General features: G+C 55.7%; 13 protein-coding genes across 13 annotated transcripts; all 13 read right to left on the bottom strand.

Moving 5' to 3' along the window:
* Positions 1-277: 277 nt before the first annotated feature.
* Positions 278-1573, bottom strand: DQ04_02461120 (hypothetical protein; the record flags this gene model as incomplete). The annotated part of the gene is made up of 1 exon (XM_009311909.1): positions 278-1573. One exon carries the CDS (start codon positions 1571-1573, stop codon positions 278-280), a length of 1296 nt encoding a protein of 431 aa, XP_009310184.1.
* Positions 1574-2228: 655 nt separating this feature from the next.
* DQ04_02461110 (ATPase subunit 9) lies at positions 2229-2555 on the bottom strand (the record flags this gene model as incomplete). Its single annotated transcript, XM_009311908.1, has 1 exon — positions 2229-2555. The coding sequence occupies one exon, from the start codon at positions 2553-2555 to the stop codon at positions 2229-2231; it is 327 nt and encodes a 108-aa protein (XP_009310183.1).
* A 208-nt stretch (positions 2556-2763) lies between these two features.
* DQ04_02461100 (hypothetical protein) lies at positions 2764-3009 on the bottom strand (the record flags this gene model as incomplete). Its single annotated transcript, XM_009311907.1, has 1 exon — positions 2764-3009. One exon carries the CDS (start codon positions 3007-3009, stop codon positions 2764-2766), a length of 246 nt encoding a protein of 81 aa, XP_009310182.1.
* Positions 3010-3234: 225 nt separating this feature from the next.
* Positions 3235-4158, bottom strand: DQ04_02461090 (hypothetical protein; the record flags this gene model as incomplete). Its single annotated transcript, XM_009311906.1, has 1 exon — positions 3235-4158. One exon carries the CDS (start codon positions 4156-4158, stop codon positions 3235-3237), a length of 924 nt encoding a protein of 307 aa, XP_009310181.1.
* A 284-nt stretch (positions 4159-4442) lies between these two features.
* On the bottom strand, positions 4443-5699 carry DQ04_02461080 (putative delta-5 fatty acid desaturase; the record flags this gene model as incomplete). The annotated part of the gene is made up of 1 exon (XM_009311905.1): positions 4443-5699. One exon carries the CDS (start codon positions 5697-5699, stop codon positions 4443-4445), a length of 1257 nt encoding a protein of 418 aa, XP_009310180.1.
* A 314-nt stretch (positions 5700-6013) lies between these two features.
* Positions 6014-8731, bottom strand: DQ04_02461070 (hypothetical protein; the record flags this gene model as incomplete). The annotated part of the gene is made up of 1 exon (XM_009311904.1): positions 6014-8731. One exon carries the CDS (start codon positions 8729-8731, stop codon positions 6014-6016), a length of 2718 nt encoding a protein of 905 aa, XP_009310179.1.
* A 374-nt stretch (positions 8732-9105) lies between these two features.
* DQ04_02461060 (RNA-editing complex protein) lies at positions 9106-10263 on the bottom strand (the record flags this gene model as incomplete). The annotated part of the gene is made up of 1 exon (XM_009311903.1): positions 9106-10263. One exon carries the CDS (start codon positions 10261-10263, stop codon positions 9106-9108), a length of 1158 nt encoding a protein of 385 aa, XP_009310178.1.
* Positions 10264-10439: 176 nt separating this feature from the next.
* On the bottom strand, positions 10440-11921 carry DQ04_02461050 (lipoate-protein ligase; the record flags this gene model as incomplete). Its single annotated transcript, XM_009311902.1, has 1 exon — positions 10440-11921. One exon carries the CDS (start codon positions 11919-11921, stop codon positions 10440-10442), a length of 1482 nt encoding a protein of 493 aa, XP_009310177.1.
* A 271-nt stretch (positions 11922-12192) lies between these two features.
* DQ04_02461040 (hypothetical protein) lies at positions 12193-12522 on the bottom strand (the record flags this gene model as incomplete). Its single annotated transcript, XM_009311901.1, has 1 exon — positions 12193-12522. One exon carries the CDS (start codon positions 12520-12522, stop codon positions 12193-12195), a length of 330 nt encoding a protein of 109 aa, XP_009310176.1.
* Positions 12523-13000: 478 nt separating this feature from the next.
* DQ04_02461030 (putative cation-transporting ATPase) lies at positions 13001-16741 on the bottom strand (the record flags this gene model as incomplete). Its single annotated transcript, XM_009311900.1, has 1 exon — positions 13001-16741. One exon carries the CDS (start codon positions 16739-16741, stop codon positions 13001-13003), a length of 3741 nt encoding a protein of 1246 aa, XP_009310175.1.
* Positions 16742-17396: 655 nt separating this feature from the next.
* Positions 17397-18401, bottom strand: DQ04_02461020 (Sel1 domain-containing protein; the record flags this gene model as incomplete). Its single annotated transcript, XM_009311899.1, has 1 exon — positions 17397-18401. One exon carries the CDS (start codon positions 18399-18401, stop codon positions 17397-17399), a length of 1005 nt encoding a protein of 334 aa, XP_009310174.1.
* A 604-nt stretch (positions 18402-19005) lies between these two features.
* On the bottom strand, positions 19006-19521 carry DQ04_02461010 (hypothetical protein; the record flags this gene model as incomplete). Its single annotated transcript, XM_009311898.1, has 1 exon — positions 19006-19521. The coding sequence occupies one exon, from the start codon at positions 19519-19521 to the stop codon at positions 19006-19008; it is 516 nt and encodes a 171-aa protein (XP_009310173.1).
* A 576-nt stretch (positions 19522-20097) lies between these two features.
* DQ04_02461000 (hypothetical protein) lies at positions 20098-20985 on the bottom strand (the record flags this gene model as incomplete). The annotated part of the gene is made up of 1 exon (XM_009311897.1): positions 20098-20985. The coding sequence occupies one exon, from the start codon at positions 20983-20985 to the stop codon at positions 20098-20100; it is 888 nt and encodes a 295-aa protein (XP_009310172.1).
* Positions 20986-21173: the final 188 nt, after the last annotated feature.

The following is a 21173-nucleotide window of genomic DNA, read 5'->3' as shown; positions in this document are numbered from 1 at the left end:
AAAAAAAAAAAAGAAGCACGCCTCATGAAGGCACAGGGAGAAATTTAAAAAAAGGTCAAAAACAAGAGATACATGTGGTGAGTTATACGATTATAAACGATGCTGGAGGGAAGAGCACTGCCATGTATACGCGCAAGCAGTCACAGTGGAACATTGCAGTATAGGGGGCCAAGCAGCGTCTGCTAAGCCCCAACCACAGCCACAGCAAAAGCGCACAGGCCCATAATAGCACAAAGAGTTTTATTCCTCTCTTTTTTTTTTCCTGGTTGTTACACACTTATGCGAAGAAACTACTTGCGATGCTTCTCGCCATTGCGGTAGAACCTTCAGCAGATAGTGAAGAGCAATCTCGCCAATGCGAGCATTGCATAGCCTCTCCAGTATGGAAATGATCACGGTAGGGAAGTAGAAAGCTGCGCTGCCCAAGGCGTCTTCCACCTACGCCCACTGTCTTTTGCAGACCCTCGTTCGCCGCACGGTACGCGGAGACCTCTTCTTGATACGCTGCGCACATCGCACGGCACGCCTTGGCCTCAGCACCACCACTTGTGGTGCATACGGCCGCCGCTAGTTCTGCTGCAGAAGCATTGGAGCCGCCATCACTACCAAAGCCACCAGCAGCTCTGTTTCCCCCCCTTTGCTTGGCGCTCATCGTATTAAAACATTCTTTAAGGCTGAGATCATGTACGGGATATCCAATCGGGACGTCAACAAACCAGACACTCTTGAGTAAGCGCGTATAACGAGGCTTCTTGCGCAGATACCGGCTTATAGTCCTCCGCACATGTTTCTGTGCCTCACTAAGTATCATGGGGATGAGGGTGGTGTTTTCACCCACCCAGGCGACATCCGTGCCCGGCCTCAGAGCGGTTGCAATGACCAGATGCACCATCGAGCAGGGATCCCGCTTCTTGGCAGACAAGGTGGTCTTGCGCGAGAGCAGCCTCTCAAAGACGCGCTGCAGGCCAGGTAGGTAGCGGCGGATGGCGAAGTAATCGTTTCGAAACGGAAGCACAGATTCAAGATCCATCAGTAGCGTCGACGCCGGCGGCACCACTACTGTGTCGTGACTGTACGAGACATTGATGATTGCCCCTACTGGAGGGCTGTTACCAGCCTTCGGCAATGACAGTCCAATGTGGCTGCGCAGCGGGGCGAAAAGAGGCGCGCCGAGAAAGCCACCCTCATTGTTCGCCGTTACTGCACCTCCGGATATGTTCCGCATTGCCTCTGCCACGAGCGGCGTGATGGGAACACGCCCCACGGTCTTATACTTCTTGGTGAGTGCCACTGGGGCGCCAACGTCCACCACGTGCACGAGCAGAAGCGAGGAGTTATGTGAGGCGCAGGCACGCCGCTCCTCTTCATTGCTAGTGACCAGCGGCATCGCCAGGTCGTCGCACCATGCCTGCTCCACGTCGCGGTCACACAGAGAGGCAGAGCCGCCAAGGCAGGTTGCAAGTCGGCCGGTCTTGCACTTCGTGGAGTCCAACATGAAGCAGAAGCAAAACATCGCTACCATGAACATAAGTTCCACTCTCCTTGTCAGCCATGGAGCCTCATTAACGGGCATTCACACGAATAAGAGCAGGCCTCCCTCCACGCACCTTGCTACCCTTACCCGCCTTCACTACACTTTGCCCGTAAGGTTGCAAGAACAGATGCAATTCCAACCAAACGAAAAAAAAGCACAAAAAGGAGCAAGAGCCACTAAACCATAGCACCACAGATTGAAAAAAAAGCGCGTAGAACGCACGCGAGGACAAACAACGCAGAGCCACATCAAGTGAAGGAGAGAGAAGGATCACCAGAGACAAGGCGGTCCCAGAGACGCAGAGGGAGGCTGATGGAACACAAAAGACAACAGCGAAGCAGACGAAGTGCGTCACCGAAGGCACCACAGCCCCGGCGGCCACCGCTTTCACCACCCTCAAAACTCCATGGCACCACCTGCATCCCCTCCACACCACCTGACATTGCTATCGTTGCTACTAATTTATCATTCCCTTACGGTCAAAATGTATGCATTCGGTTCCTGCGTCCACATATATATATATATATATATATAACCCTTCCTTTAGCTGATCACAGCTGCTGCGCAGGTTTCATGATCCAGTGGCGAAACGCCAGCCTCACTGGCCAACCAAAGCATATACAAGCGCGGGGAATGTCACAGAGTAAAGCATCACAAGAAGTTATTTCTCGGCCTCTACAATCGCCCGGGATCTCTACGAGAAGAGCATCAGGAAGGCAAGCATCAGCGCGAACAGGCCGATAGCCTCCGTCAGGGCGAAGCCAAGAATGGCGTAGTTGAACAGCATCTTGGTCAAGTTTGGCTGCCGCGCGCAGGCGACCAGCAGGTTGCCGAAGATGGTGCCAATGCCGAGGCCAACGCCAGCCAGCGCAATAGCCGCAAGGCCAGTGCCGACGTAGTGCAGGCCCTGCACGGAGATGGCCACCGTCGAGGCGCGGCGCACGGCTAACGCCGAAGAGACGGCGGGCGTCACAACGCGGCGCACAGCGGCGGGTTGGGCAATCATCAGACGACGCATCATCCTTATAGTGCTTCTTGTTGTAGTGCCTTAGCCGAATCCTACGCGTGCAGAAGACAAGAGACGCGAGCAAAAGGTAATGTGCAGGTGCACGCAGAGAACATTGTGCCGAGCACCACGACTAACAAAGCATTGCAGCGACACACACACACACACACATACACTTAGCCGATGTCATACACCATTACGACGGGTGTATTCGTTCTTGAGACTATTTCGCTGGCTTCTGGACCTTCGGCGCCATAGTTACGATTGGCTTCGCTTGCACCTGGGCCTTGGCGCGAAGCTCTGTGGCGATGGCCTGCGATTTCTTCTTCTGCGCGCGCCTCGCCTCGAGTGCCTCCTTCGCGGATGTGGCGTGGGTCTTTGCACCTTGCGCGCGCATCTTAGCCTCGCGGCGGCCCTCGTTCACGCGGGTCTTGTCGCCCCCCCTCGTGATCTTCGCAGAGTGCCCCATAGCCTGACTTCCTTCCCCCGTTGGGTATTCCTCTACAGCAGCGGTGGCAAAGGCAATAAAGGTCAATGAAAGGAAAGATGAATCCCCCACCGCGTCTTCCACCCCGAAGAGGAACACAAAAACAAAAAAAAAAATAGTTCATCTCGACTCCACATTAACAACCGGCACCACGGTGCTGCGCGATCAAACAATATCTTAAAAAAGACATTGTTTCATTTCTTTTTTTCAAATCGCATCGCTCTCACCGCGACGAATCGTTCGTTTCGCCTCTTGCTCTCGTCGCTTCTCTTCCAGCTGCAGCTCACGCTGGTAATCAGCCCACTGCGCATCCTGCAGAAACCGCCTCTCCTCCAAGTAACTACTGTCGTGCCGCTGCTGCCTGAAGCTCTCAAGGGAGACGCCCTCTTGCTTCAACTCCGCAGACAAGTGCTGCTCCCAATTCTGTAATGATTTGGCAATGATACCAGACGTCGCGGAGCCTCCGTGTGGCCATGCCTGGGTCTCAGTGACACGGCGCCGCCGCACGCCAGCATCGCGGTCTACAGCGTGCGCCGACTTCTCTCGCTTTCGCCGATGAACAATAATGCCACTGTGATCAAGTTGCGCGCATTCACTGCGAACAGTTGCCCCATCCCGCAGTGGGGGCGGTGCTGCAGCGTCTTCCAGTGTCGCCTTGAAGTTGCGGTAAAATAAGGGGTTGGCGGCTGCCAGTACTTCGTCAAGGCTGTGCGAACGTGCAGAGTGCTCATACTGAGACAGAAGAGCGAGCAGCCGCCCAAACAACGAGGCGTTAGTAAACGTCGAAAGAAGCACACCATCGTCCTCGTTAAGAGCGCCTCTTCGAAAAGTAAAAGGCTCCATGTTTTTTCCATCATCAATGGGTGTCGCGTCGCCCACTTTGCGCTGCGAGAGCAAACGACGGAGCCGCTGCTCGCGCTCCATGCGCTCCACCGCCAGCGCGTCACAGCTGTCCTTTACCGGCTTACTACGCCCATTGTCAGACACACACGATAAGGCGGTCGATGATGCCAACGATGATGACGATGATTTGCTACCGCAATACGACGACGATGAAGCTTCGCTACCGCTGTCGCTGGCAGAGCTGTCCCCGTCATCATTGGACGACGAAGAGGACCTCGAGCGTGCCATCCCAATGCCAGGCTCCGTTACCACAGAAGGAAGAATTGGCACACACAAAAACAAACAAAAAAAAATAGCAAGAGATGTCCGCACAAAAAGACGCCAACCGCAATGACAACAACAACAACAAAAAGCGAGCAGCACCGTGACGGGAAGGAAATGACTAATACCACAACAAAACAAAGCGTATACCAGCACACATTGGTATGCATTGCCTAAAACAAAAAAAATAGCATATTATTCTTGATGTAAACCAAAACAAACAAGGCGGCAAAAATACATCAAGAATCAGATCAAGAGGACTCTTTAAACATGTCACCAACATGCCCAAGGTTCCTAAATGTTGTTGACATTGCGTCCCAATAGGGTCTACAGTCATACTTGAGCCCATTGTCCTCAAACAACCTGCGAACACGCGGGTACAATGATACAAAACGAAACTGTGGCATAGTGGGGAAGAGGTGGTGCTCGATCTGAAAGTTGAGATACCCCATCCACCAGTTTGTAAGCCAATGTGGTGCGATGTTAATTGTGTACACAGACGCAAACTCCACCCAATGCACGTGTGCATCAGCCGAGAGGACACCAAGATGTGAATGCGAAAGAGCAAAGTTCACGAAAATGTAAGCAGCACCAAAAAACTGGTAGAAGAGGTAGCCGCCGATGCTCTGCAACAAGGTCAGCTGGAGGCTGCGGCAGATAGCCAGAATAAGCAGAAGACGACATGCGGCGCACGCCATTTCGGTGTAACGTCTTGTGCGGATCATGTGCCGGGGGTGCAGGAAAAGCTGCCAGGACAGCGCCACCAGCGAGCACGTGATCGGCACGAAGAGGTACATCTGCATTGAGAGCCAACGACGCACCAGAGAGCTGTTTCTCGCTTTCTCCGCCACGATTCGGTTAAATGCAACGAGTGGGAGGGTGTCCAGGTCAGCGTCGTGCCGAAGTTTCTGCGGGGTGGCGTGGTGCTTGTTGTGCTGCGACCGCCACCATGCAGCGCTCATCCCGTCGCCAAGGCCGTAACACACCTCTTGGATCTTCTGGTCGAGCCAGTGATTCCCGAAAAGACTATGGTGGCCACCTTCGTGCTCAACCCAGCCGCAACGGCCCTCAGCAATGCCAAGCAGCACGCACGCGGGTATCCAGTAGGGGGTCCACAGGAGAAGATACAAACCAAGGGCGTGCATTACCACCAACTCCCCCAGACGATAGAAAACGTGTAGGTAGGAGGGGTCGTACATTCCTTCTTGAACGAACTCAGTGCGCAGGTTGTTGAAGTCGCGTGACAGCTTCTTAAGCCTCGCAGTCTCCTTCAGGTCCTCACCAATCCACTCAGGAGCCGGACGACTGGGAAGCTGCTGCAGCTGCTTGGCCGCCTTAGGCATCCTCATGTGGAACTCCATAAACGTCTCTGTGGCATCACCAGAGCCGCAGAAGAATCTCAGCACACTTCCCCCTGGGTGCTTAAAATTGCGGCAGTCGTACAGCCGCCCGTTGATCAGCACCTCATACAGTTGCTGTTGCTGCTGCGAAACAGAATTGGCATTCATCGCGCGGTACTTTTTTTTTGGGCTTTCGTTTTGCTTTGCGTTTCGAAGTGACCTGAATTGAGAAGACACAATGAAACGAGGGAGGGGGGAAAAAAAACACGTAAGCAGCACGTCACCTCTTCAGTCGGGCCGTGAAGCACGACAGCTGGAATAAGATAAAAAAAAAGAGAAGCAAACGTCCAAGGATCTAGAGTGTCTCAACAGAGAGGCTGGAGAGACGCTTGCACACTCTCACTGCTTCAGACCACACCGCCCATCCACAGTTCATCTCCCAGTGATGGGCATGCATAGTCTCGTCTGTTTGCCTCCCGCAACTAAGCGCCAAGGCCCAGTCGCTGCTTCTCGGCAGCTGTGAGGTACGCCGCCACGATGCCCGACACAAGGCGGTGCAGCTCTACCAAAATATGCGTCACGACCGAACCCAAACTTTGTCTCCCGCCCCCACTGCCGGAGAGACGGCGGTGTAGAGGTGATGTAACCTCCTTTGCGTTGCTTGTCAGCGCGTCTACAACTTGGCGTGCCTTAACAACACGCCCCGCAAGAATAGCCAGTTGCTCCACCAGGTCCCGGCGTGTCTGCAGAATGAACTCAAACGTGCTTTGCATCTGTTTCACATAGGCGATCTCTCCACTGTCAAACGCCGTCTGCCCCACAGCACCGGGGCCATCGCTCCCAAGATTCATTCGCCGCAGGAACACCGTGATGTCTTCCTCATCGGGAGTCATCGCCCTCAGCGACGCGGCGGTGGCTCCTGCAGTTGGTGGCTGCTGCTGCTGCAGAAGCTGTTGCGGTGGAACCGTATTCGGAGAGGCAGCAGTGCCACCCTCGCGCAGAATACCTGTTACACCCTTTACATCCTTATCTAATCCAATGGCAGCGCTGCGATTGGTCTCCATCGCAGTGAGCGGTGGCGGCGTCGTTCCTTGTCTCCCGCCAGTTGGCAAGGACTGTGCATCTCCGAAGCCACCACCACTATATGTTCGGTCTATTGTAGCACCCATGGTGCTTAGGGAATCAAGCAGAACTGGGAGACTCTTCTTGAAGGTTACGATATCATCGTCATGCATACCACTCTCCTTGTTGGCGAGATCAAGCAGCTTGTCAAATAGGGAGTTGAACTCATTCCCCGCCATAGGATGCTGTAGGTATTCGACCAACTGCGCGTAAGTGCGTGGATCACGATCTCGTAGCTGCTGAAGAAAACGGATGAAGGGTCCATTACGATCACGGAGTAATGACTTTGTGTGCTCGTCACACTCCATGTCAAACCGGCTAGGGTTGCGTACCATTGTGAGGTTCAGCAACGCCGCCAAATGTGGATCAGTGACGCGGTCCGCCACCTTGCGTCGAAAGGCGTTAAGGAGTGCTGTCATGTCACGTTCCTCCTCTTCCTTTCGCCGAATGGTGTACTCCATTGAGACCAGTAACGCACCCATGAGCTGATGTCGTCTTCGCAGCTCGTCTATTTCCTGCCGCATAACTCCTTCGTTGTCGGCAAGTATCTTCCGATACATATCCTTGTCTGCCACTTGCGATGAGGAAAGCTGCTGAAGCGCACTGTGTAGTCGCGCATTCTCAGCCTTGAGCTGTGTCGCCTCTGCCTCCTTATCACGGAGGCGAATCTCCAAATGCGACTTTTCATTGCGCTGTGCTGAGAGCTGCTGCTCCACATTTGCTTTCTCGGCAACTCGCTCGGATGTCTGCGCCCGCGCCTGCGCTGCGTCCTGCAAGGCTCTGTTGTAGTCAGCCCTGAGCATGGTGGCCTCCTTCAGTGCCTCATCTGCGCGTGTGTTGGCGTCTATAACACTTTTCTGGAGTCTCATCACATCTTCCTCGAGCTCCTTAACGCGTGATGAGCGAGACATGATTTCCGTGTCCTTTGCTTTGAGTGCATCCTCGAATGTGGCATTGCGCATGCGCAGCTCGTGTGCCTCATCGCGTGACAGTCGCAATTCCTCCTTGACGTCAACCACCCGAACTTGTGAGGCCGCTGCGTGCGAGGCTAATTGTGCGTTCTCAATCATGAGCGCACCCTTCGCGCCGTCAACCATCGCGGCCTGCGCGTACAGACCAAGCGCAGGTGACGATTGGCACGGCACGAAATATCCCGCCACATCCCACACGCGAATGACACCATCGTTCCCGAAGGTCCATGCCCGCAACGTCTCGGCAGCGTAGACCCGCGCGGCGCCGTAGATAAAAGCATCGTGCGCCACTGTCACGCGCGTTAGCACCTCCCGCGTTGCGGCAGCAACAACAATAACAGATCGGTCGTACGTCGTCAGCAGTACCTTCCCAGTGACTGCCAGCATCGACGTTACGGCGCCATCGCCCACCGCGAGGCGGCCGTCGAACACAAGTGGTGCCGCAAGCGTGTACACACTGACGGTGCCGTTGCGGCGGCCGACCCACAGTGTCGTCGTCGTCGTCTCGCTGAGGAGACACGTGACGCCTGCCGTGTCCTTTGTATGCTCGACAACCACCTCGCCGCTGTGGGCATCCCACAACTGCACTGCACCGTCACGGTCGCCGCTCACAACGAGGCCAGCGGCAACCGTCACCGCATTCACCGGCGCAAGCGCCACAAACACCGCCATCTGCCGCTTGGTAAAGGGGTGCCACTGCACCACGCGGCCTGTTGCAGAGCCGCCCAGCACCGACAGGCCATCAAAGAACAGCGACGTGATCGGTGCAGCCGCCTCGACGCCATGAATAGACATCGACCGCTTCCACCGTCGCGTGGGCGCATCAAAGATGTGGACGGTGCCAGCGTTGCAGCCTGCCCATACCTCCTCGAAGACGAGCACCATGGCCTTGAAATGAACGCGCGTGTCGGGATCGGCGACAGAAACGTGATGCAGCACATGCCCCTGCTGCGCATCGCACACGGCGATGCCACCCTTCAGCTCCGCCACCCACACAACGTCACCAACCACACAGCAGCAGCGTGCCTCACATCCGAAGTTGCCCACCGCAGTCACACTCGGCTTTTGTTTCGGGGATTCTGGCCCTTGTGTTTTCGACAACTTCATTTTCTTTTTGTCCCTTGATCACCCACCCCCCACCAACACTCAAGCTCTCTTCACGTGGTCTGTCTATATGTTTGTCGGCTTTGACAAAAAAGTTCACGTGAATGCGACAGCAGCTGCTCGATTTGGCCCAGGGTGGACCCTCAAGGGAAGTGCAAGAAACAATAAAATATGAAGAGAGAAGAGGTTGCCCAGGCAATGATTCAAGTAGCACTCACACGACAGTCCCTTCTCTCGTGTTGCCCGTTGGAAGACTCCTCTCAGTCCTTCTCATTAACAACAACAACAACAATAAAGAAAAATCGGAAGACGACCATCACCGCTCAGGCACACACACACACACACTTCTTCTCCCCCCTTCTCTCTCTCTCTGAAGGTCAGACCTTCAGTACAGAGCCGGAGCCTGGGTGAACTTGAATGACCGGGTAGTGGTAATACTTCTTCATGGCACTGTCGTACTGCGGTACCATACGCAGCCGACCCGTCACGAGGAAACGCTCCCCTTCCCGCAGTTCCTGCTTCACCTGTTCGCTGTAGCTGCCGTCAAAGACACGTACGGTATGAAAGTCCTTGTCAGGGTCGCCAGGAGAGGGCCCCTCAAAGTCAGTAATCAACGTGAACTGAACGACCTTGTCCTCAAACACGTATCCCTCCTGAATGTTCTGTACCATGCCCAGTACAACACAGTGGTTGACACATCGCCAATGGGCCGCAACGTCGCCCTCTTCCGGGGCGTTGGGGGCAACGTCAAGGTGGTACTGTGGGGCCTGAGGAAGAACAGAGTCCTGGCCATGGACGTACTGCACACCCGAAGTGGTTTTCGCCGCATCATCGGAGGCAGCACCAACGGCTGCGCCTGCCACGCCGGCGACAGTACTGCTTGGAACCGCAGGTCGACTACTCCCACTTGCGGAGACGGTCGGCATCTCCATGTTATGCTTGGCCTGATAGTGATGCTGCAATGCCGCCTCCAAACGGAATGTTTTTTGGCAGATGGTGCAAACAAAAAGCTTCTTGTCAGCATCCTCGTCTGTCACGGTGTTTCCCGACATGGTATTCGTCCCTGCCGGTATTGTTGTCGAAGATTGTGCCTGACTCGGTGTCACTGTGGTCGCTCCAACTGGAGTTCCAAATGGCGCAGCACCCCCCAACGGCGAGTACGTCATGCCAGGAAAACCTGTGGGGGTGTGAGAAGCTGCTGCTCCTGCTGGTGGGGTGTCAGTCGTCGGTGAAGCTTTGGCCTTTGCTTCTTCAGGTTTCACTTCCTCCAACTTCCCCCCTCTGTTCACCATCGCCTTGGCGTGGCCGGCGTGCTTTGTCATGATGTGATGATTAAGTGCGTTTAGCAGACGAAACGTCTTCCCGCACTCCCCGCACTGATACGCGGGCGCCTCCGCTGCTTTGGGTGAACGCAGTGGAATCGCCGGATAATAACAGCGCGAGGGCAACGCGAGCGGCAGTGAATAGATGCACCGGCCGCATGGCATCACTGCCCGCCACACACACTGCGAGACATGCGACGAGAGCCGCTGCATTTACTCCACGCCTTTCTACCGCTTTGCACGAGACATGATTACACACACACAAACAGAGAAAACGAGAAAAAAAATTTTACCAAAGAAAGCAAACAGTTATCAATGCTCATCCAGAATCCTCGTCTCACTCAGTCATACACATTGTACCGCCTTTTCTGCTGTTTAACCACACCCTCTTAGTCCTCAACAGGGGTGAAGACGTTCTTATCACGCCACGCACACAACAACGCTTGTAGGAAGAGAAGCAACGCGTCCTGTCCCCCATCTGTCGAATCGGCAGCACAAGGCATGCCGTCGAGGAGACCACGGCATTCCATCTGAATCGCAGCCATAAGCACCGCATTCTCCTCACTCACATCAACAGCAGCACTGTCCACGTTGTTGCCTTCCAGCAGAGTCTTCAAGAGGCAAGCGCACCACGCCTCCTCGGGCGTGTCGCCTGCCTTGTCCACCCAGCAGACTGTCACCGACGTCACCCGGCGTCTCTCGACAACTGTGGTGATGTCAAGCCGTTCGTGACCCTGCATCAAATATGTAACGACGCTTGGTGTAATGCGACGGCACGTTGGCGTGTCATCCTTCAAAGCAAGAATGTCCGCTGCGCTCACGGCGATGCGCGTCTCGAACTTAGGCATGGAGAATAGCCAGTCCGAAGAACTTAGGCGTATCACCTCCTCCCGCACACTCTTGGCAGACCCCGAAGGTGCTTTGCGGCGCTCACCGTCCACAATGGGCGTATCCTGCTGCCGTGCTCCCACGACATCAAGCAGAAAAATATCATCGCCGTGCAACCGCGAGGCCATCTCCTCCTGCCCCGGCGTGATGAGCGCAGAGGGGTCCAGCTCCCACGGCGCCCGGTGCGCCAAAATGTCGTTCGCATGAAGGAGAAAAAACTTCGCTGCAGCGTCTTGAATGTGTTGCACCGCTTTGCCATTGCTTCCGTCGTCACACAATGACGCCGGCAAAACTCCAGCGCGCTGCAGCGTAGTCACAGGCGAGCGGACCGAGCCCACAGACAAGGTGGAGAAGGAAACGTGCTGTCCCTCCGAGTGGAGATAGGCGCCGAGCCGCTCACGACACGAAGACACCAGAAGGGTAAAGTGATGGTACGAAATATCCCTTTGCACCCGCATTGCAGATCCCGTTATTTTCCTCCCGTCAAGAAAGAGATCATATCGGCTTGTCGTAGTAAGACGGTCAGGGTGAATGCCGTACTCACGGCAGAGAAACAGACGCAGTATCTGAATGCTCCTCTCCGGATGATAGTCATCGCGATGAGTGAATACGGACAGACACACGTTCCCCGTGTCGTGATAGACTGCGCCGCCACCAGAGGCTCGGCGGGCAACCGCGACGCCGTCACGCCGCGCCTTGCGAAAGGCAACCTCATGGATATAGTTCTGGTTGCGGCCAATGACCACACACGGACGATTGACGTACATGAAGAGGAATTGCTGGCCTGGACGAATCACGACGCCGCGAAGCAGTGTCTCCTCAGCGGCGAGGTTCTCAAAAATGTCATGGGAGTTCGACAGCAGTGCCACACATCGTCGGTCGGCTGTCAGCAGACGCTCGGGATGCGTAGAGGCCGCATGGCAAGTGACGAAAGCGGACAGCGACGCCGCGGGATACAAGCAGCACCTAGCACGCCGCATCATACCCACATGTGCTCCTTCCTGCCACCCCCCCCTTTTTTTATTTTGTGCGCACCCTGGTGTCTGGCAGAGAAGAGAGGAAGAGGCAAAGACAAGGAAAGGCAATACCTCGAATCCATTCAATGGCAAGAGTCACCAAGCTCGAAAATTCCCCCAGAGAGGACATGTCTCTTTAGTTGTAGCACATGTGGTACATGCATGGCGGCGCCCGAAGTTGGACGCACACACACAGAGAGAGAGAGAGAGAGAGATACAAACGGCTTGAGGGATGCCATTAGGGCCGCGTCTTCAACGGCTCCATCGGCACCGCGTCTTGTGGCGCCACCTCTATAGCGGCGTTACTCTGCGAGCGCCGCAGCAGAAAGAAGGCGAGGTGGTCAACCGGGTTCGCTGGGCGCTGGCGGCACAGATCCTCCAGCCCCTCCGTGAGGACCGCCATAACGGCGCCGTCAAGGTACTCCGGCACGCTCAGCGACGCACGCGGGTCGTCCGCGAAGCCGTGCGCCGACTGGCCGCTCGTGTCGCACGTCGTCGCGTGGATCGTCTGGTCGAATGCGACGCTGAAATCCCGTTTGGTCTCAACCTCGCTCGACGAATTCCGCATGTCCGGCCCCCTACAGTAATAAAGTGCGTCGCTAGCAGACGCAGTAAGAAATGAAAGAAACAGAAATGAAAAGTTCAAAATGATGAAAAGTTCAGGATGGAGGAGAGATGCAGCACACACATAAGTCGCATGCGCACAGACGGAAGTGGGGAGTGGTGGTGCGCGCACAATAACAACCTCGTCGCCTATTTCTCGATGATTAAAGCATCGAACTTAGTTATGGTTACAAAACCTTGGAGCAACTACCCCGCGTTGGGGCGGGAGGCGTCGCAAATTAAAACGAATGTACCATTTCTTTCGTCTTTGATTCTCTTCCATTATATAACAGCCAAACGTATTCTTACTCATTGTTGTGTGCTCTTTTTTTTTCTGTTATTCAACCCGTTTTCCTTCTCCGAGTGTATGCATATATACGCATACAGATATATGTCCGCCTGCCATGGATGCGCGGTGCATCGGCATGGACGACGTCGGCCCCTCACGCATAGTCGGTCAGGAGGTAAAGACAGGCGTACTCGATAACGAAACTCCCACCAGCATCTACCACCAGCAGCTGAATGAAACGCTGGCGGAACTCCAACGAGGGGAACGCCACAATCTCAAACATGGCGTTCACCTCTGGATCGGTCTCGGATGCAAAGTAGAATACAACTAGTGTGAGAAAAATCAGCGCGTAGAACATGGGCCTGTTCTTACGCATGCTCTGCATAAAGGGCTCGCCGCGATAATTGACCGCGAAGGTGACGCCACCCATGAGTGAGGTAAGCATAAACATCGCCGAGTTAAGCAACGTTGGTTTGAACTCCCCCTCAGTGCCCATCTGCCGCATGTTCTCCACCTCAGCGCTGTCCACCTCCTCCACTAGCTTCACGGTTTTCATCATACTGTACAGGTGCAGGGCAAACTGCAAAAATATTGTACAGACCATGTATGGATGGAATACCCGTGTAATTGGCCTCTGAGGGCAAAGATGTGGCAGTGGCTGACTACGTGACATGCAGAGGAAGCAGACAGAGAGAATCATTCCCGCCAGGATCATCTGCTTCTCACCAAGCTTCACACCGTCAGTCTGCAACACCGACATGGAGTACGCTGAGGTAAGGCAGTTGAGGGCAAGGATTTTGTACATCTGCAGCGTCGTCACAAGGGTACTTCGACCAAGCCGAACAATGTCGCAAATGGACATGAGCGCCTTAGAGCGGCACGTAAAGGGTGCCGCAATAGACGCATCACCAAGCTTGATCTGCGGTGGCCCACCCATGTCCATGTCGTCCGCATTGAAGAGCGACTCCATAAGAAAGTCGGAAGTAGACCCTGGGGGCGGTGGTGGCGCGGCGGCCTTCTCCGCATCTTTCTTCTGCTTGTTTGCCTGCAACTGCTTGTTCCAACGCGTGATTTGCATTACCTCAGCCTTTCGGCGGGCCTCTGTCATCTTCCAGCGAACCTGCTCCATAAGAGGCGCGTCCTGCGGCGGCTGCGGCGGCACAACCGTCAATTTAAACCCTGGTGGGATTTTATATTCTGCAGGGATATCTGGTTCGCTGTGCGGCTGTGGTGTTCTGTCAACCACCGCGCCGCCGTCGCCGTTCTCCGGCGCTGCTACCGCGGCGGCGTTCAGCACGGCGATGCCGGTGTGTGCCTGCTTCAGCGCCCCCACGTCATTCGTGCCGTCGCCCGCCATGAGAACGATGTGGTCCTTCTTCTTAAGGTCTGTGACGATGTCCTCCTTCTGCGTTGGGGCGCAGCGGGCCCACACAGAGATCTTTTCGTTGCACGCGGCGATGAGGGCTGTCATGGCGGTCGGCGAAATGTTCTCCGCGTTCACGCAGAGATCCCATTCGTCTTCAGCAGGGGTCATATGCTTGCGTGTGCGCACAAATGTCTTGTCGAGAATCGCGCGCTCGTCCAGAGACACTGAATCGCCCGTTGAGGCGTCATGCCACACCACTGCAGCACTGCCATCTTTCCCGCCACTCGCAACCAGCTGCCGGCGGCATTCCAGAATCGACACATCGCGCCCAACTGAAATGGCCGTTTGCACACTGTCACCTGTGATGATGACACAGCGGTGGCTTCCACCCTGCAAATTCGAAATAGTGCTCTTCGCATCCTTCTTCAGTGGACACTCGTACACCGCGAGACCGGCGAAGGTGAGGTCCTTTTCACAGTCCTCCCGCTTCATGCTCTGGATAGCCTCCTTCGACCGCTCCTCCTCTCGCAAGTGGCGAGACGCCAGCGCAATCACGCGGTACCCACTTGAGGCGTGAGCATTCGCCACGGCGTGAAAATCGGGCGGAACATTTACGCACAACTTCGCTATCGCGTCAGGCGATCCCTTTGTCACGACAAGCTTCCCATCTTGAGAGCTCACGACGCAGGACATACGACGCAGATTCGCCAGAAAGGGAAACCTCGCAAGAATTTTGTACTGTTTGTTTCCATGAGCATCTTTTTTCTTGTTGCTGGCAGACTTGCATGTGTCTGCGTTTTTCCCCTCGTCGTTGCTCTTTGGCGGCGGTGGGTCATACACAACAGAGTCGTCGTGGCCCACTTTGTACCCAAGCGCGCCCACCGAAGCCTTCTCCATTGCATCACCAGCCACCGTGTCAGTTCCCTCAAGTTGCAGCAGGGAGTGGCACGTCACAAGCACCGTCTCCGCTGTCTTTGGTACCGTCTTGAGTTGATTAAGCAGACCACTCCCGTCCGCCATGTCGACGCCCCCAAAAAGCATCTCGTCTGTAGTGAGAGTTCCTGTCTTGTCGAAGCAGCATGTGTCAACCTTACCAGCAAACGGAATTCGGAAAGGCTCTGTACAGAAAACCTGTAGCTTGATGAGGGCGAGCAGTGAGGTGTTGACTGCCAGGGAAAGCTCCATCGGCAGCTCGGGAGGCACCACCGCTGTGATAATCTGCACACACGACAGAAATAACTTCCAGCGACTCCTGTTAGGGTCGTGAAGACCCCGCTTAAGAAGATACCCAGCAGCGGCCAGCGCGAACACGACAAGGACACCAATAAAAGCGAACGACTCTCCACTATTTTCACTCACACGGCCCTGACTGTGTAGGATGGTGCGCAGCAGCTTCCCCTGCTTCGTCTCAAAGCCCGTCTTGAGCACAACCGCGAGAGCTCGGCCGCGTTCAGTGTCTTTCTTACCGTGGGGGCCGTTGCTGAGAAGCAGCTGCGTGCCCGAGAAGAGCATGTGACGTGTGTGCTTCTTCACGTCGAGCGTGATGTCGACGCGGTCAACTGCCTCCTTCAGCTGCGGCGTCGATTCACCCGTCAGTGTCGCCTCGTTCACGACGCACGTGCCGCACACAATCAACGCGTCAACCGGGCACGGCGCGTTGCTCTCCACCACAATGAGGTCCATCGGCAGCAGCTCCGACGTCGCAACGCGCACCTCAGAGCCGCCGCGGAGCACCGTCATTTGGCGAACCGGCACCTCCGCCATGTCGCGCAGCGTTTTCATGTTGCGGATGCGCTGCACCACGACGGTGCACTCCATGCCCACCATCATAACGCCTGTGAAGAGCGAGTAGTACCAGTACTCATCCAGGCACCAAAGCAGAACGCAAAACATCTGGAACACGAAGAATGGTGCGAGTGCGTGGTCGACGAAGAGGCTCTGGAACTCCGGAATCACCACCTCCATCTTGTTCGCGCCGAATGTGTCGAGCTGCCGCGCACAGTCATCTGCGGTGCCAAGCCCCTTCCACTCCACGTACGACGCCAAGGTGTTTTTCGTGGGGAAGCGGGGTTTTACGAAGCAGCCGGTCGCGGCGTCCAGCTTCCACTTCCGCTGCTGGAATACAAAGCACGTGGGGTGCCCATCGCATGGGGGAATAAGCGGCACGATCTCCGACTCTCCTTTATGATCGTGTGTGCACACAAAGACATGGGTGGCTGACGCCATGTTGTCGGGGTGCACTGCGTGGAAGAGAATCGTGGAGCGGAAGCGCACGGACCAAATCGTAAAGAGCGACAGGAAGCCGTGGAAAAAGAGCAATACGGGGATGCAAATAGCGTGAAAGAAGTCAATGTAGGTTGTGTGCAGGAGATACGTCACACGATCCCACACCAGCTCAGGGTCCATGTACAGTGCGAAGCTCACAGAGTAAAGTACCACAAATGGCCACACTGTTACCCATGTCGACCAGTGGCGTCGCCGCAGGAGACGGATGTCATGAATGATGCTATTCTTTCCTATCATCCCCATCTCTGCTGCTGCTTCTATTGAACGAGAATGTCTGCACTTTATGCTTCTCTTATTATTCCTCCGTGTTAACCCTTCTATCTACTCGCACCGCCGTTAGCTTTCGCCTGCCTGACTCCCTCGTTCTCTCTTTGGGTGGCTATTTTCCTTTGCAGTGCCCAACGAGACAAGCCCCTGCTACGAAACAACACTGCCAAAGAGAAAAAGGACCAAGTTGGCAAAAGCAAAGCAAAATAATTCAAAAAAAAAATGACATGTCACCAACGAAGAACGGCTCCAATAACGTAAATACGTTACACTAAGCAAAGAAAAATCTCTACAGAGCAGCGGCACCATTCACCCGGCATAGGTGGAGCAGAAGCTTAACCACCACCAGCGATCGTCAACAACAACGTCACAATGCATTCGTCTCGCCCACTGTTCAAATAAACAAACAGGCACACACACACACACACACAAAGAGAAAAAAAACCATTGCCGTTTACCGATCTGCGCAATAGTGTACGTGTGCAGAAGACGGTATCGGATGTAATTCTCAGTTACTTTACATCGTGACAGGTAAAGGGCACGGCACCATCACACAACAAGCATTTGAAGCAACAAGACAGTATATATATATATATATATATATATATATCTGCTGTTCCTTCACGTCGTTTCACCTGTAGCGTAGGAGCCGCACCGCCTCTTCATTCCCTGCGGATGCCGCCCTCTCTAGAAACTCACGTGCTCGCTTCTGTAGTCCCGTAATAATAGCACTGTCACCGCCACCACCGTCGCTGGCTGCAGTTGCGGCACGCCACAGCAACTTTCCGAGGTTAAGCTGGGCCATCGTGTGCCCCAGCTCCGCGGCGCAGCGGTACCACTTCATCGCCTCGCCCCAGTCGGACTCGAGGCAGCGGCTGCTGTCCTCGACGCCATCGTCGTACATAACGGCGAGCTCAAACATCGCGGGGGCGTATCCGGCGTCAGCAGCGCGCTCTATCCACGTGATCGCTGCCACCAAGTCGCGCGGCACGCCGAGCCCATCGCGTAGGCAGATGCCGACTTGCAGCATCGCCCCCACGTGGCGGTCACCCACGGCGACATCCAGCATCGATAGCGCCTCCTGCACATCGTCGCTGCTGCGCTCCCGCCGCATCAGTAGCAGCTCCGCCAGCGCCGTAAACACCAGCGAACGACCCACCTCGTTGCCTTGGTGCACATAATGACTGCGGTGGAAGGCGCGCAGCCCCTCGACCGCGGCGGCGTCACTACTCGCCTCGCACGCCTGCACTAATGCCAGCACGTGCGGCCGAACCCCGCCTGCCGCGCCGGATGCGCGCCGGACTGGGGGCACGACGGCCTTTCGCTCGCCTCGTCGTCGGCGAAGCTCTGCTATCACTTGGCGCACGTCGTCCTCCACAATGGCAGGGGTGAGACGGTCCTCCACGAGCAGTAGATACTGCAATCGCTCCTCCAAATCTTTGCGACGGGGGACCACCGCGGTAGGCGGGGACGCAGAAGCATCGGCAGCAGGAACAAGAACGGTGGGGACGGCTGCATGGTCCCTTTGCCGCGGCAATGGGCGGTTCGTTGGCGCTTTCAATGGCCTAGTTGCGTGCAGCATTGACGGAGTGTTCAATCCAGCGCTCGTATTCACGGAGACGGCCGTCCGCGTCATTCGTCGCAGGGCGAGTGCGGCGTGCAACAATACAGCGAGACCAAATGGGATGTGCCCGCTGAAGCTGCTCAAGCCCACGCCCCGACAGCACCACGAGAGGAAAGCTAACGATGAAGACCAAATGAAACAACAACAACAACAACAAAAAGAAGCGCACTCCACGCCCGAAGCAACACTGCACGCGGCGACCGAGACGGGTGTGCACCGTGACAATACACAATGGGGAAAAGGTTTAACGGCAACGCGTGGAGAAGGAAAGCGAGGGGGGAGGGAGGAGGAACGCGAGGAGCGCACGAGTCCAACACCGGGGCTGCGCCAGCATGGTCTCGCATGCCTTCCATCCACCGTATTGTAGAACATGCACGCGTCAGCCCCTCGCCTCCCCACCCTCCACCGCCCACCTATTCCCTTCCTCCTCCCCTCTCTCTCTCTCGTTCATTCGTTCCTTCCGTGTGCTCCTCAGCTTTTTTTTCTCTTTCTTTTTGTTTCTCTTCATTCCGTTTCTCTCTCTCTCTCTCTCTCTCTCTCCATCTCGCCACTCCGTTTCCCCAACGCACAGAAGTCTTTTTCCCCACCGCCCCCCAGCCGCCAACCGCGCTGCCACTCAGCGTGACAGGCACATCATACGGCTGACGATCAACCACAGTGAGACAAACAGCGCCAGCTGCACCAGCAGCAGCAGCAGGTACGCGCTGTACGGCTTGCTCGATAGCCCAAGATACAGAGAAACCACGGAAGCCGCCAGTAGCCCGTAGACAAGCACCACCCGCTGCCCCCGTGTAAGAGCTTCATTGGGCACCGGCATGAGCAGCACGGCGCCTACAGAACGCGGCAGGGCGTATGGCGACGGCAGGAAGAAGCGGTTCGCCGTCAGGGCATGCAGCGCCTTCAACATCGCCGCGTACGCCGCCACACTGCTAGACACAAACAGCAGCACAGCGACGTTCCACCAGAGGTTGCCCTTGCGGGAGTCGGACGGGATGCCGGCGGGTGCCACGACGGACGCTAAGAGCAGCGCGAACACCGCCCCCGCCGCGTAGCAGACGGAGATGCGGTACTGTCTGCGGAGTTCGCTGTTCTGGTCGAGCTGCCGCTGATTCAACACAGAGAAGAAGTCCATTTCTATTCACCAGCACCAAGCAGACAACCAGAGCTACGCTTCCTGAAGACGCTGCCGTATCCTTTGTAAACAAATGTATATATATTTTTAGTAATATTTTAAATGCCTCTGTGTATCTGCGCGTGTGCGCAACTGTTGTGGCTGCTGCTGCTGCTGCTGCTCTTGCGGCCTCTCAGCACTCAGACTTGACGAGGCGTATTTCGCCCCTACACGCAGTTAGGCCAAGTGCAAATTTTTGCACGTGCCACGCGGTTCACCGGCCGGAGAAAAGACGAGGCCCCGCACGCACAGCGCACAGCAAGGCAGTGCTTTATCACTGAAGCGCCGCCAAAGCGGTAGAGGTTACGCAACGGATGGATGTGCGTGGGGCGAGAACACCGACCAGCAAAGAAGGGGGCAAAAAAAAAAGAAAAACGGAAAGAAAAAAAGAAGACTACAAGTAGAAGCAAACAAATCCTATATCCCATAAGACGTGTGCACCAATACAATCCCCCAAATATACCTGATGCGCCGGCGTGTGGCAACAAACCCTACGAATGGCGCACAATGCAGATGCACGCAAGCCGCAATACAAACTCACTTCAAGTCCGCAGCTTCCTTTTGGATGGCGCTGTTTGCAAATATTATGACTTGCGTGCCTGTCGAGGGTGTGCTCTCCGCCTTACCCGCACACTCGCAAGGTGGAATCGCAGCATCACTGCTGCTTCTCTTGCTGCAGAACAGCATGTCCCGCAGAATGGCGCGGCCGCACGTCTCGACGGGAATGCCGCGCACAAACCACTGCGCGACCTTCTCGACTGTGCGGGTCTTGGCGCCGCGGTTGAGCAGCCCCGGGCGGTAGATGCAGCAGCGTGGGAACTGGAGCGCCTCCACCGCTGCGTCCGCGCGTCCCTTTGTCTTGTTGTAGAGAAGCCACGAATTCTTGTCGGCCAACTGCGCACTCACCTGCGCGTAGGTGGCGACGGTGTCACCGCTGAACGCCCGCACGGCCTTGGCGAAGTTGACAACGTAGTCGTAGTCGCAGTGCTCAAACGCGGCTGCGCTCCCCGCATCGTGGCGCGTGGTGCCGAGGCACATAGCAGCGTACGCGTGGCCACCAAAGAGATCACGGTAGTACGCCTCTGCACTCTCATAGCTGCCGCCCACGTACTGCACGTCAGTGGCTGCACCACCCGCCTCCCTCTGCGTCCAGAAGCCGCAGAACTTCTCCCAATCGAACGTCACTGGTATCAGGCGCCTCAATTGCTCTGGCGTCACAGCGTCGGTAGTACTGCTGCTGCTGTTGTTGTTGTTGGTTGCCTCAGCGGCGTCCGAGAGAACCGTGAAGTTGAAGAGGGCTGCGGGGTCGCTGACGGCGGTGGAACGCGTTAGTGCAACGACCCGTGTAATCTCCGCCCGTCGCAGCGCCTCGCGCACAACGCAGCGGCCAATCGCCCCAGTTGCGCCGGCAACAATCAGCGACATCGCAGCAGTAATAATGCCTCTGTTCCTCCCTGCAGCCACACCAACCGGAGGCATCAGTAACAGAGTGCGGGAAGACAAAAAAAAGAAGAATACACACACGCACACAAAGAGGGAAGGAAAGAATGGCAAAGCCGTCCGTGGAGGTCGGCATCAACAGGCTGAAACGCCCATAAACGGCAAGTAGATAT

The sequence above is a fragment of the Trypanosoma grayi genome (genome assembly GCF_000691245.1).
Source record: "Trypanosoma grayi strain ANR4 Tgr_246_V1, whole genome shotgun sequence".
NCBI lineage: Eukaryota > Euglenozoa > Kinetoplastea > Trypanosomatida > Trypanosomatidae > Trypanosoma > Trypanosoma grayi.
Note: the sequence above shows the minus strand (reverse complement) of the source record. Positions and strands in the feature narration are given on the sequence as shown.